At 37.1% G+C, this 14,708-nt stretch overlaps 3 protein-coding genes and 1 pseudogene across 10 annotated transcripts; 2 read left to right on the forward strand and 2 right to left on the reverse strand.

Annotated features, from left to right (window-relative positions):
• Positions 1-3,284: 3,284 nt before the first annotated feature.
• Positions 3,285-4,311, forward strand: LOC105046945 (small ribosomal subunit protein mS78 (rPPR3a)). The gene has a single exon (XM_073260059.1). The coding sequence runs from the start codon at positions 3,285-3,287 to the stop codon at positions 3,672-3,674; it is 390 nt and encodes a 129-aa protein (XP_073116160.1). The 3' UTR covers positions 3,675-4,311.
• A 426-nt stretch (positions 4,312-4,737) lies between these two features.
• Positions 4,738-6,010, forward strand: LOC140858761 (small ribosomal subunit protein mL103 (rPPR7)-like; annotated as a pseudogene).
• Positions 6,011-6,572: 562 nt separating this feature from the next.
• LOC105046944 (probable disease resistance protein At4g27220) lies at positions 6,573-13,151 on the reverse strand. 8 transcript variants are annotated; one of them, XM_073259382.1, is made up of 6 exons: positions 12,995-13,151; positions 11,089-11,176; positions 7,993-11,013; positions 7,316-7,677; positions 7,007-7,050; positions 6,573-6,871 (listed from the first exon to the last, which is right to left on the reverse strand). In XM_073259382.1, exon 3 carries the CDS (start codon positions 9,601-9,603, stop codon positions 8,023-8,025), a length of 1,581 nt encoding a protein of 526 aa, XP_073115483.1. In that variant the 5' UTR covers positions 9,604-11,013; positions 11,089-11,176; positions 12,995-13,151; the 3' UTR covers positions 6,573-6,871; positions 7,007-7,050; positions 7,316-7,677; positions 7,993-8,022. The 8 variants fall into 8 exon arrangements, with proteins under 8 accessions (XP_073115483.1, XP_019706708.2, XP_073115484.1 ...); XM_019851149.3 differs by having other exon boundaries at positions 6,573-6,880; XM_073259383.1 differs by having other exon boundaries at positions 7,253-7,677.
• On the reverse strand, positions 9,744-10,511 carry LOC140858762 (probable disease resistance protein At5g43740). Its single transcript, XM_073260060.1, has one exon. It carries the CDS (start codon positions 10,509-10,511, stop codon positions 9,744-9,746), a length of 768 nt encoding a protein of 255 aa, XP_073116161.1.
• Positions 13,152-14,708: the final 1,557 nt, after the last annotated feature.

Consider the following 14,708-nt stretch of genomic DNA (forward strand, 5'->3'; position numbering starts at 1 on the left):
TGGTCTGGATGAAGTTGTTCAAATCAAAGCTTCTCCAGATTTCGACACATGGCTACATCAAAATCGACCATCGATCGGATGGTTCAACGCATCTATCTTCAGATCATGCCACCTCACCACTATTCGCGTGAACGGTTTAGAGCCAATGACATCCAAACACGTGGCTGAAATCGACTAGTCAGAATCAAATCGATCGAATTCTCCAGATGCCAGACTATCTTCTCGAACCGACACCCCAATGATGATCTCACGATTATCGAAATGATAAAATGACTGGAGACTTTTTATTTTTTAAAAAAATTATTAATATCTGCAGTTGAATCGGGGCACGAGACAACACGTGGCAACTTCCTTCGTCCAACGTGTCAAACCATGTGCTAGTCTGCATATCAGGCTACCTTGGACTTGGGAGTGGGAGGCAACTATTGGGATAATTCAGCTAACTCCCCCGATTCTGACTTTCAATCGACCTGATAAGCACAAATTATCGACTATCGATCGGTTGGCTGACCAACAGTTGGCTATTCTCAATCTCCTTGGCAAACTCCGACTATGACGACTCAACTGATTTCAGATCGATGACCATCGGCATACCAGAGTTGCCGACTGATGGTCATTCGGACTTCTGCAATTATCGACATATAGTCGACATATTCAGACCACTGACATAGAGTCGGCATATTAGAAACTGCCAGCGTAGAAAGTGCATAATGGTCAGAACACGATCAGTGGTGGGTATAACCGTCCATCCTATGATCATCTAATACCGAAATAAGCGGGACCGATGTGTCTAACTGTTACAAATAGTTATCAATAATTCATCTATAAAAGAGAGGTAAATGAACAGCATTTGATAAGACACTCTTTTGAGCTGATACTCTACCTCTCTAAACATTCATTTGCTATTCACCACTCCCCATTGACTTAAGCATCAGAAGGTCCCCGTTGGATACAATTTCGGTCAGTATGGACTTCATTTTGCAGGTGCTCTTCACCGACGATAGGTGCAACAGGGGATTGGCCGCAACAGGAGGGTCTCATCTTTTTGAGTCTTCGGTTTCAATAGTAGAGCTTCACGCTGCCTAGGTAGGTATCATTTTTGTCAAGTATCAGCTTCATACGAAGAAGATTTTTCTAGAGGGTGACTCTGCAACTGTTATTTCTTGGATTCAGGGAGAAGCCAGACAACTCAAGGGTCATCCGCTTATCCGAGATGTCTGGATCTCTTTTCACCACACTGCTGTAGTGTGAGTCTGGCATGTCTACCGAGAGACAAACATTGCAGCACATTGGGTGGCGACTTTTGTTGCTGAACACTTCGATAATTGGTTGTGAAGGCAGGATGATGACTCTCCGCTGACTTTGCAGGATTTTATGTATCTTGATCTTTTGGACTATTCTCCCATCAAATTGATGTGACTATCCATTTGTATTAAAAAAAATTTTATTATAGCAATAAAGATAAATTTAATTGCCTAATAATTAGGTCAGGGTACCTTTCAAAGACTCATCGTTTGGCTAAACATGCCATGATGGTTAAACAAGTTGTGGTTGTTACTGGCTCGCAAATACATTTAGGACACTAAAAAATTCAAGATTCGACTATGCCTTCCCTTTTGAACTTCAAAATGATTCAATTTGATAGTTTCATGACCCATTATGTGCCACTAATAGCAGGTCACAATAATCTTTTTCAGTAAAAATACTATTTTCGACTTCTTGTATGGGTCTTAAATCACTTGTCAGTCGTAACAAGTTTGTTTGTGAGAAAAAGATAATTTGTAAAAGAAAAATTATTGATTAAGATCATTTTATCATATATATTTTACACCATCTAATAAAAAGTAATCACATCAGTTTAAAAAAATTATTTTTTTAATTTAAATTAATAAAAATTATCAAGTAATGGTTAAAATAATTCTTTTTCTCTTCAAGATTTTTAAATCAAATTTAGATAATTAATGAATGATATGGTAATTTTTTATTAAATGATGTAAGTTCTAACTAATAATTCCTCTTGCTAAACTGCCTTCCCCCCTCCCTCCCTCCCTCTCCCGACCAACAAGCAAAAGAAAAGTCTGCTATTAACCAAAATATAAAAGAATTTTTTACATGTATATCTTTCAAAATATGTAAATTTATATAAATATTCTTTCAAATTTGATATATACATATATATATATCCTAATCAAATATCTTTTTTTGTATATATATCCATATCATCTAACACCATTAAAAATTAACGACTTAAAATTAATATTACTAAAATATCTTTATGGATAGATGTGCAAAAAAAAAAATTTATAAGGATATATATGCAAATAGTAATTTTATGAGGATATTTATGTAAATTTAAATATTTGAAAGAGTACATACGCAAAAAATTATTAACATAAATACACCTCTCTTGGATTGTTAATTCTTTTCTTATTCTAATAGAAAAAAATTAACATATATAACTAAAATAATAAATTTATTTAATTTATTAATTTATATAGATAAAATGATCTTTTTTATCAAATGATAAATTAAAATTATTTTATCTAAAAAATAAAGAGATTGTAACCACCTATGTTTCTTTAACATATAATAATATACTTTTAAGAAAAGTATCTAAATCTGATATTAGATGAATAGCTTGTACATTTACATCGAATGGATATAGTTGTGGATTTGGACATTATGTAATAATAAAAATTTATAATATTATTATATTTTATTTTAAAATTTTTTATCAAAAATATCTTTGTGAAGTATATAAGATATATCATATTATTATAAAATAAATATAATCATCCCAACTTACATAAAAATAAAATATAATATAGTATTTTAATATAAAAAATATTATATAGTATCATCATCATGTTATTATATTATGTAATATATTACTACATTGCAGAGTAAGAGGGTCTGAATTCATATAGATGAAATAGATAAAAATTAAATTAAAATTTTTCGTATGTATATTTTTCTAAATATTCAAATTTGCATGAATATTTTTCTGAAATCGTTATTTATATATATATTCTTATAAATTTTATTTTTACACATCTATTTATAAAAATATTTTAATCATTTAAATTTTAAATAATTAATTTTTTAACGACGTTAAATGATATGGATGCACAGGTAAAAAATAAAAAAAATTATATACATATAAAATAAATATTTTATAAAAGTATATATATATATATATATATATATATATATATATATATATATATATATATATATATATATATTTTGAATAAATATTCATGTAAATTTGTAAAAAATACAATATGAAAGAAAATCATCTGGCCTCCTCTGACTCCTGCAATAGTTCTCCCTTCTCCTCCTCCCGAAACCCTAACCCTAATCCCTACCTGAAGCGCCTGAAGACAACCACCAATTACTTTCTCCGGGAGCGCAAGCGGGGCAAGCCTGTCGCATCCTTCAAGAAGTCCTCCGAGTCCTACTACGGCTTCCGCTGCAAGCACCTATATATGAGATCGCCGTCCGCCACCCGCTGCCCCAATGCCGTTGAGGCCATCTTTGAGGAACAAAAGCGCTACCCCGCCGGCATCGCCCGCGAGGGCTTTGACGTCCGCCTCATCTCCCTCTACGGCAAGGCCGGCATGCTCGGCGACGCTGCCAACGGGGGGACACCGAGAGCTTCAATGCGAAGCTGAGAGCACTGGTTTCAGAAGGGAAGACATCGGAGGCAGTTGAGCTCATCGATGAATTGAGGCTGGTTGGACCAAAGCCTGAGATTTTCTCCTTCAATGCTCCAATTGAAGGGCACTGCCAAGACGGAAAGTCGGAAAACACCAAAGGATATACTTAGATTTGACGAACAATGACCGTGCTCCCAACAGGGGGACCTTCCAGATATTGATCCCCAGTCTTTATGAGGCGCCACTATGTTGTGGATGCATCAGTGTTGCAGGATGTAGTGGATGGGCTGGTTAAGTAGTCGAGAGGGGAGGAGGCTGAGAAGCTTGTGGAGCTTGGGTGGAGGACTTATTATTCACGAAAGGACCTAAGAATGACTTTATCTTCTTGAGTCTCCTAGGTAACTACAATTTCCTATTGTTTGTAATTCATATTTTATGAATTATGAGGTAGTTGGTTTCTCGCTGTTTTGATTCTCTGGAAGGCACAATTCAGTCAGATATTGTTTTATAGGGAAAAAAACTTTCTTCATTTTAACAAACATATGATGCTTCCAATCCAGGAAAGATACTTGCGCTAGTTAGTGTTGCTATGTACTTGGTGTTCTCCTAGGTTATTGCTGTTTCTTGCAACTTAATGTATATCTTTCATCAACTTAGGTCTGTTTTTAGTCCATTTATCTGTTGTCTCTTTTCTTTCATTTAAAGCTCGACATTTGTGGTGATTATGAATATTTGTGACCTTGCTTGAGAACCATCGTTTAGGAAAAAGTAAGAAGCACTGTTGGAAATCTGTAGCTTTTCGATCAATCACTTCACTAGCGTGTAACCCATTTAGGAAAAAGGTGCAAGAAACACTGTTGAAAATCTGTAGCTTTTCTATTAATCGCTTGACCAGCTAGCTTGTAACCCATAGGCCATCTAATCTATAAGTTAGATATTTTTTATCTTTCTCACCGGGAAAAATCACTTAAATCCACCTAGAAAATAACTTATGACCCAAGCCTGAACATTTCTCTGAGAAGTACCATACAAGCAATTGCCTTCTTGTATGCCTAAGAGGAGTGCTATCTTCACTCTGATGCTGGTTGTCCCTGTTAAAAGTATAAAAGAGGAAGAAAAGCTAGAAGAGTATATTCTTATTCAATACGAGACTACTAGAAAAATATAAGAAATGCTTCAGTTACAAATTATTCTATTCCATGCATCTTTGAGTTTGCAACTAAGATTGATCCAGCTCCCAACTTTATTGACAAAAGAAATATAGAATTGTTTAAGGAGTGAATGATCAAATATCCCTCCGGTCACTTTTGGATCAACTTACAAATTATGCCTGGGACTCCAACCGGGTGGCCACTGTCTTCGGGGAGATCCCCTCTGCCAAACCCCTCCATAGTACCTAGCCTATTCTTGTCCAACAAACTCATCCATGCCTTCTACGAAAAGGGCAATTTTGATGTGGCATTTGATGTATTGAGCTCAATGGAGAAGAATCAGGTAACTCCTGATTTGATCTCCTTCAATACTCATTTTCATGGGTTCTATTCGACAGAAGATTCTTCGATGCTGAAAAGATTCGGGAGTTACTGGGTGAGAAAAAAATATTTTGCCGGATATAAAGATTTCAAGTTTTGGAACGGTAGACATGAGGCAGGTCGGACCAGAGCCCGATGCATTCTCCTTCAGTGCTTTGATCAGAGGGTTTTGCCAAGATGGGAACTTGGAGGAGCCCAAGAGGTTATACTTGGATTTGACAAAAAATAATTATGTTCCCAATAGGGGGACCTTTGAAACCATGATCCTCAGCCTTTGTGAGGCTGGGAAGCTCAATATGAGTCTACATTCTGGTAATGATAAGCATGAACTACTGGTTTGTTGTGGATGCGGCAGTACTGCAGGGGTGGTGCATGGGCCAGTTAAGGTGTCTAAAATGGAGGAGCCTAAGAAGCTTGTAGAGCTTGGGTGAATGAACTATTATACCACAATATCAGTTTCTTTGCTGGATTTTTCATGAAGAGAACTTGCACTTCCAGTAAAGGGCCTTCGGTATTGATTCGCAGCCCTTGCAGGCTTGAGGAGCTTGACCTGGCTCTCAAGTGTTGCAGGGGGTGGTGGATGGGCTGTTAATGTTTTGGATTGCAGGCTCAGAAATTGATGCAACTTGGGTGGAGGAACGATTATTTGCGAAAGGCCCTAAGGATGCCTTCCTTTAGTCTCATAGCTAAATCGTTTTCCTCACTGTGACAATTCATGTACTATGAACTATGATGCGGTTAGCATCTTCTTGTTTTGATTTTTTTTGGAATCTAATTAGACATTGTTCTACAGAAAAGGAAATCACTTTTTCATTCTTAGTTTTTTATGCATACATGATGCTCCTCTAGGAACCCTTGCTGCATTAGTTAATGTTGGTATGTAGTGGTGATCTCTGAGATTATTGTCATGTCCTGCCTCTACAATCAAATTTCTATATTCACATGCGACATCTTTTCTTAACATCTGTTCTTTTTAAATGAGAGCTCTTAAAGTTTAGCTTCTATGAACATCTGTTACATTATTTCAGAACAATCATATAAATGCTGTAGACTTTTTGTAGTTATTTAATCAGAGACTCGTGTGTGTGCTAGGCTCTTCGATCCAAGAATTATGGCATTTCTTTTTTAGTTTCATTTTTTCCCACCCAAACATAGGTTACTGAATTCTACATAAAAAGATGCTTAAACCTTATTACACATGGAAACAAACTCAGATTGTAAATTGGCTTTTGGAGTTTGAACATTTTCTCGACAAGTTGGACGGGTTTTGATTTGAGTAGCAGCATATTTAATTTGGTGACAGTTGTCGCTGATGAAATTATAACAGGATGTAGAAAAAGCTGCTCAAAGAATATATCAGGTTTCTAGTTTGCAACTCATGCAACCACAAGCATTTTCAAGTTTATTACTAAGAGAAGAATAGATTTTTTTTTTTTTTAAGGAATACATGACCAGATATCACTTTTGTAAACTAAACTTACTGACAGAGTCCACAAATATAGATAATAAAGTAAAAACAGATATAGCTGTTCTGCATCTTTATGTCATGAGACCAACTCCTCTGCTGCATTGGAACACCTGATGTGCTATTCCGTAATGTTTGACTGCTGATATCAAGTGCAGTAATTAGGGACAGATCTTGCAGGGTGGCAATGTTTTCTATTACAAGGATACTTGGAGCTGCATCACCTAAAAGTGTCAAATTCATATCACATTCTAATTTAAGATAGGGTCTCCAAAAATATAGATCAAGGCAAGGATTAAAATTCTAGTTATGGAGCATGTTTCAGCCCAACCATAAGCCAATGTACTTACGTGTTCTGCTTCACTTTGGACAATGGTCAGGATGAAACCCGGAACTGAAAAGAAGGAAATAAAATGATAAAAATATTTTGAAGAATCATTTAATGTTGGCTGCTTAACTGTTGATATTAAGATTAAATGCTAGACTACAAACATAAACATGGCATATGTTTAAAAATTTAAATCTCAACTAATATCATGCATTTTCATTTTCATAACTTATAGCGAACAGAATATTAAATTATAATCTGTACCAACCCTTTGGACTAGAACATGTGCTCCAGATGACATTGGGGAATTATGGCCTGCAAATGTACCTACCCATTTTAAGTATAACGGCTTGTTGAGATGTCCAAAAAACTGAAATATTCTAGACAAACTGTTTGTCTTAATGCGTCCATAACCATCATTGAGAATGCCCATTAGCCAGAGGATAGCTTATGCCAATACCATTGATTGTCCGTAAGATGGAAATATGATGTTACTTTGAATGAAACCATGGATTTTTGCAAAGTTGGCTTTGGTCATGTTGATGTAAATGTGAACATGGCTTGTGCAGCTATATTTGTCCAATACAAAGCTTCTCAACTCATCAAGAATGCATATAAAGTGAAAAACCTAGAATGGGCAAAACAGCTATGTTTGTTGAGATTACTAGTTGATCGGCAACTCCACACGCAAAACTGCAATACAATATGTGCAAATCATCATTATAAAAACATAAAAGTAATTAAAAAAAGCACAAGAAAATGACTTATAATGCATGATAGAAGGGTGATTCATATCTTGTATTTGGGTATGTTCATGTATGTGAATCATCATGGTGGAACAAGGAAAGTAAGCATCATCCATGTACGAACAACATGAGATCCACATAGCTGATCCATGTAGATTGGGTGATGACGGTAGGTTTTGTTTTGGAGAATAACAGCCATGCAAAATTAAACAACTAATAAATAAATAAAGATACGAATTCAAGCAAGGTAAGCCTAACTTGCCTTTCATTGTGTCCGGTGGAGGTGATTATGTTAATCTGAAAACCGACCTAGCTTACAATTTGGTGTGAAGTATTTGTCGAAGGTATCTCCATCTTGAACTACTAAACGATCTTCTAATTTAAATATGTTTTGAAAATGGGACATGTTGCTGTCGTTCTGCCATTTCAAACTATTCCACCATTCACTTTCACCTTCAATGACTTCCAATGCTGGTGTCTTCTCAATATCTATGGCAAGCTGCCTTAAGCTGGGACACGAGGTTACTTCTATTGCCTGCAATGATTCCAAGGATAAAACTCCCTCCCACATTCTATTCAGTTCCTGTAGTTCTTTAAGAACGATGCGCCTGAGCTTTGGAAGGGCAATAACTCCATTTCCAACTTCTCCCCTAACAATCTCTACCATCCAAGGGCATGTCTCAATGCACAAGTTTTCTAGAGAATTTAGTAGCTGTAGCACATTGGATGAAAAGAGATACATCACGTTGGCACAGTTGATTATGGTAATATTCTTGATTCTTCCAAAGCTTCCTGGTGTTCCATTTCCCTCCCATATACTCTTCAAATTTGGAAGGTAAAACAATCGTAAGATCTCTAGTTCTGGCAAAATTCCTTCTTCTGCCTCCTCCGTGATGACGACGTTCTCCATTTTACGACATTGCCAGACCTCACATTCTTTCAACCGCTTCAAATTACGTGCTCCCATTGCGGATATTGTTCGGACCTCATCGTGATAATAGAGATTTAAGATTTCTGCATGCTGAAGTAATCCAACCGCTTCTCGCCTGACATTCGCTTTTGCTGTGATGTCTAGATACCGACCTCTTCTTTTAGGTTCAACCAAAAACGGTGGGACAATTAAGCCACGACCCACAATTCGTAGATGGAAACTCTTCAGCTTATCCCGAAGCAGGAATTCCTCCAATTGAGAGCTGGTGCAAAGGTCATTTGGAATGTCAGCAGTAAAATGAGTCAAGTGATTTAAGTGTCCTACATTCTCAATAAATGCTTTGCTCTCTTTACTTCTGCTAAAGGAACTTAGCCGCATTTCTAGATCTTCCAAGAGGGACAGTGAAACTATTATATCAACCGGGATGCATGCAAGGTGAAAGGTGCCTGATAGATTCAGACGGCGCAACCTGGTTAACTGCTCAATCTCACGTGGCAGTCCTACAATTCCGGTACAGCTTAAATCGAGCAATTGGAGCTGCTTGAGTCCGCCCGCATGGTCCACACTTTGTAAATAGCGACAGAATCTTAGAATGAGTGCTTGGAGGCTACCTAGTTCAGAAATGGAGGGTGGAAGTGACACAATACGGGTACAGGATAGATCAAGTACACGAAGATTCTTCATCTGCTTGAAAAATGATTGTGGGATTTCTTTGAGAAATACATTCCCTCGGAGTACCAAGGTAGAGAGTTCAGTGCATTTTGGTTCATCCGGTAAAAATCGAATATTGTTATTCATCAGTGAGATCCTGTCCTTCACTTCCCACGTCTCCACTTGTGGGCAATCTTCTAATCCCAAACTGGTTCGTACTAAGAACCTCCTGCCTCTTTCTGTGCTTTCTGATGTGATTTTTATTGCCATATCCCGGATCACGTCGTGCATTTTCACAGCATTTTCCTCGTCCTTATCTATTTCCAGTAAACAAGAATCTATGAGCTCTTTCAATACGTAGTGTCCCTTTGCTGAAGCGTCTTTCAAGCTCTCAACCCCTTCTATGAACCCCTCATTTGTCCAGTATTCTATTAAACGATGACTTTTATTGGATAATCTTCAGGAAATAGAGAACAATACAGGAAGCAATTTTGAAGAATATCATTTTCCGAGTCATTTTTCAAGTGAATGTAACTAAATTTCAGAGGCAGGTAAACTTCACGTTCCATACCTTTGAGCTCGAACCGTGAAGTCTTAAGCACCCGCAGAGCATTTTTCCAGACTTCTCCATTAGTCTCCTTCCTCAATGCTCGACCAACCACAATTATTGCCAGTGGCAAACCATGGCACTCCTTACACACATCTCGTGCGACGGGCTCGAGATCAGAAGAAATCACACTACCTGCCTTTTCCTGAAACAATTCCCATGCTTCCGTGTCGGAAAGAACCTGCACCAGGATTTCTTTATCTGTCTCCATATCGTTACAGACACCTCTGTTTCTAGTGGTTATGACAACTTTGCAGCTGCCGTTTTCTTTTGGTGCAGGAACTCCCAGCTTTTCCAGATCTACTTTCTCCCACATATCATCCAAAATTAGAAGGAACTTTTTCCCCTTCAACTTATTGAACAATAATCTTGAGGCCCGTGTTTCATCTTGTTCCTCGGATAAGTCCAAGTATATCTCCTTCCCAATGTCATTCCTTAGCTTCTTCATGTTACAGTCTCTTAATACTGTCACGAAAATGACGAACTCAAATTGCCGAGTCCCGCAAAGTTTGTTATTGATATTCTTAACCAGCGTTGTCTTTCCGACACCGCCCTTGCCCCAAATTCCAATTATTCCAGTCTTGGTATCCATTAGCCAGTTCCATACCTGATATAGGGTGCCTATTGTTGATGTTCGTTGTCTGATGGTTGCTGTAGCTAACTCTTGCACACTTTCTTGCAGGGGAGGAGCAGCAATTTCACCAAAACTATTTTTCCGCGCCTTGTGATCCTGAACATATTTGTTTCCTTGACAATACGCTTTCCTAACTTGTAACGAGAGCGACAATCAAGGCACCACCCGTAGGAGCACCTCTCGTTCAACCGGAATTCTTCTTGCATCTCTTCTGCACTTTTGATGATCTCATCTGCCCTCTGCAGCCAACCTTGCACTGCATTCGTTGGAACCATCCCCTCGAGTTTTTCTCGTTCCACATCCCTTCGTAAGTCAACCGTCAAGTCTTTCAATTCCCTCTCTTGGTTTCTGAGATTGTCAATGTTCTCTTCTATCTTGGCGAAATAATTGACTCGGTGGGCAATGGGATCCCAAAGAAGCTTGATGATGTCAACAATAGGTTGGATTAACTCCATATGGGCTGAAAATGGATGGAAGAGGATCAAATTTGGTCCGTTTACACGACAGCTGAAGAAGGCACAAGTGGTTCTCTTACCGTGTGCAAATGGGAAAGGTGGAAGAAATGAAGCCGGAGGCTTGGATAGGCGTCGTGTGTATCTGCTGCCGGGGACGACGAGCAATCACTGTCCAGAAGAGGCAAAATTATTGCATGGCAGCTCTTTTAGCTTAAAAAAATGGATGACGGCTAATTATCAGTGCAACTTTTCAGCCATTGATGCAACTTGCCGGCCCCATAGAAATTATTGGTTGGACCTGTTTGTGCGTCTGCGTCGTGGCTGGAGGGGTCCATTGGTCCAACCAATAATTTTTCCCGGCCTTAAGCTTGTGCACCTTATTTTAAATCATTTACTAATAAAGTGGGTGGTGTTTTCATCTTTCCTTCTCAACCTGACAAAATAATAGAAAAAAAACTTGTACCAGTATAATTCCCCGGGAATTTTGTTTTGCTGAGAAGAGGTTCATGTTATTGAACAATACTTGATCTTACGGTAGTTTGCAGATCTCGTATTCAGATTGGGTAGAGATCTACAGAAGATGCACATGATGTAAAATATATATATATATATATATATATATATATATATATATATATTAAATACAAAATTAAGAATATAAAATTAAAAATGACAAAATCGATTCATCCGATGGATATGCATCCTATCCAAACCCAGTCAAATTGAAAAATAAGGTTTGACTGGGTTTGGATTCGGATTTGGGTAAAATTCGAAAACTATAGTACGGATATGGATAGGATATGGGTAGTACTATTTTTTATTCGAATCCAAATCCGAACCCGATCCGAACCATGGATATGGGTAATATCCGAACCTATATCCAAATGCATACCCGAATATATATGTTTATAATTCTGTTTTGATAATTTTATTTTGGTTGATAATATATATAAAATTATTTTGGTTGTTTAGATGTTCTATGTTGAATTGTAATTCTATTTTTATGTTTAATTTCTATAAATCTGGATTTATAAATTACGTTCTATGTTGAATTGGTAATTCTGTTTTGGTTGATAATATGTATAAAATTATTTTGGTTGTTTATTTTTTAGGTATGGGATAGATATGGAGTGGGTATGGATTGGGCATGGGAAAATGGATTATCATGGTATCCCCGATCCAATGGATATGGAGATGGATATCATTTTTTTTATCCGATCGGATATCGAGTAGGATTTAGGTATAGAATATTAAGTTTAAATTTGAAGATGGATAATATATTATCTGATCCAAATTCTATCCATTGCCATCCTATATAAAATAGAATAAACATTGAACAACAGAAAGATGAACAAGCAGTCAATAAGGTAACGTTAGTGTTAACTAGATTGTTCTACCTACAGCCAGATTAACACGGCTTTCTCAATCTGATTGTTATTATCCACGGACTCTGCTGGCATGCTCATACTTCCACATAACTCCAATTCCAATAAAAGGGAAAGTGTAGAATGTAAATCAAGCAAAAGCTCAGTAGTCACGCCACGCCTCCAAATGGAGGAAAATAGAAGGGGTTCCCAGTCCGAGACTTGGGATTGCAGTCCACCCTTCCTAAAAGGAGTTTGGGACCTGGGTACTTGCACCATGGCACTCCCCGCTCTTGGCATCAATTTTTTTAGGTAAAGAAACATAAATTTTGTTTCCTTTGTGGAATCAGATGAAGAATACAAAATACAGAAACCATTTATTAATACAATCAAACCAAGCCTTCTTTTTTCATGGAGATAAATATGGAGGTTCTTGAATGGCTTCAATTTACAATCGAGAAATATATCAATCGTGCACAAAGACCGCTTAAAAATAAAATGATATGACAACAAGCACTTCAGTATCACCCATGTAAGAACCAGAACAAATTACGAATCCAGAGAGAGCAACGCAAGGAACAAACAACCCAGAAGCTTGGGAAAGAAGGATGAAGAAAGCTACCTTTCCAAGTAAAATCTGCTATCTAAAGCTTGAATCCCGCAATTCTAGCTGCTTTAACACTCAGAAGAGCCCGGAGACTCGGTTTCGGAACAAAGTCTACGGTAAGATGAAAGGTGATGGGATTAGAGGGAGGACTTATGGTGGTCTGGTGGAAATATCTCTCACGCGTGCTTAACCAACTGTTAGTCGGGCTTTGACTAGTGGCAAGCACCCAATTAACTCCAAGATTTTGCATTAAACATAACCACTAGCAAGTAACCATGGCGTAATTTAATTTCATAATAGTGAAAAATAGCAAGAATGTAATGATAAATGGAAGCTATAGCAATGTTAAAGCTGTTTTTTTCTGAAAAAATACAGTAACAATCAAAAAGTATGATGTTAATGTTTTTTTTTCTTGGAAAGTTACGGTAGTAACTATTTAGCAAGTATGGACGTTTTTTCCTATTTTGCCAAAATAATTGACTCGACATACATTATTGAAAATTTAATTATTAATAATTTCATTGTTTTTTATATTAATTTAGTGGTATTAATAAAAAGTTCTTTATCTAATTAGCGCTCTTTCCCATTCCAGCGTTATCCCATGTCCACCTTGTCATCCTTGGTGCCATCGGTTGTGCAGTCAGAGACCACACCAACATTGTGAGGATTTTGAACCACTAGGAAATGGAGAAAGATTGGATGAATTATTTTATTCTAAACAATTTTTATTTTTTTAAAATTTTTAAATATTAATTAAAGTTTTTTAGATGTCAACCACCTAATCTTATCATCACAGCTGTCCGATATAGGCGGTCCCAATTTTAGGTTTACATATCCTTTTCCTATCACATCAAATTGATGTGGAAATTCTACCGGCCATCGAATATTGCAATTACCTAGCCAGCATTAATTGAAAACCCGATCTTCTGCTTTGATAAAGGCCTAATTCCGTAATAAAGGATAGAATTAGAAGGTTAAGAACTGAGTATGGTTATTTTTGGATCTTAAATTTAGTTAAGCTTTCAAGCATCGTTTTGCGCTAGATTGCTGACATGATCTTGAACTCCATGAAATCTTTGAGTCCCATGGTTACAAAGCAAGGCTGCACCTTATACGTTTTGATGAAGCTAGGGCCAGTTATAGGTTTGGGTGAGAAAAAATGCGAGGACCGTCCAAGATGAGTGATTGGCAGTTTTACATTCTATAGATATTTTTTACATAATCTTGCTTGCATATGTGATTGATGAGTATATTTGGAAATATTTCCCATAAATTTTACCTTGCCTTGACAACAACCATTTATGATCTTTCATCTTAGGAATCATAGTACCCTGTATTCCAAATTAAGACAACTGATGTAATATAATCAGTTGTTAATTTCTTATGATGAATTTTCTAACATTCTTTCACAACCATAAGTAATATATTTTTTTTCTTTTTTTTTTAAGAACAAAGGAGACTATGGGCAATAAGCCACATTAGTCTCCGAAGCCCAACCATAACTAATATCAATAAAGTATATAGAGAGTTTGTGATAACCCGGCTTGTTGGGCCTAAAGCCCATTAAGCCCACCCAAAAAAAAAAAAAGAGGGAAGAAGACTCCCGATCGGAGTCTTCTCCTTCCCCGATTCTGATTGAAAATCGAAGTCCTAGGACCATTGAAGGACTCTAGAATGAGTCCTATAAGAACCCCCCTCCTCTCCTCTGTGAAAGGATATAGCAATCACC

This window comes from Elaeis guineensis, chromosome 6 (assembly GCF_000442705.2).
Source record: "Elaeis guineensis isolate ETL-2024a chromosome 6, EG11, whole genome shotgun sequence".
Taxonomy (NCBI): Eukaryota; Viridiplantae; Streptophyta; class Magnoliopsida; order Arecales; family Arecaceae; genus Elaeis; species Elaeis guineensis.

Excerpts from the sequence above, each read along its gene's own strand:
- LOC140858762 (XM_073260060.1), bottom strand. The coding sequence starts at position 10,511 with ATGGATACCAAGACTGGAATAATTGGAATTTGGGGCAAGGGCGGTGTC.
- LOC105046945 (XM_073260059.1), top strand. The coding sequence starts at position 3,285 with ATGAAAGAAAATCATCTGGCCTCCTCTGACTCCTGCAATAGTTCTCCC.
- LOC105046944 (XM_073259385.1), bottom strand. The coding sequence starts at position 9,603 with ATGCACGACGTGATCCGGGATATGGCAATAAAAATCACATCAGAAAGC.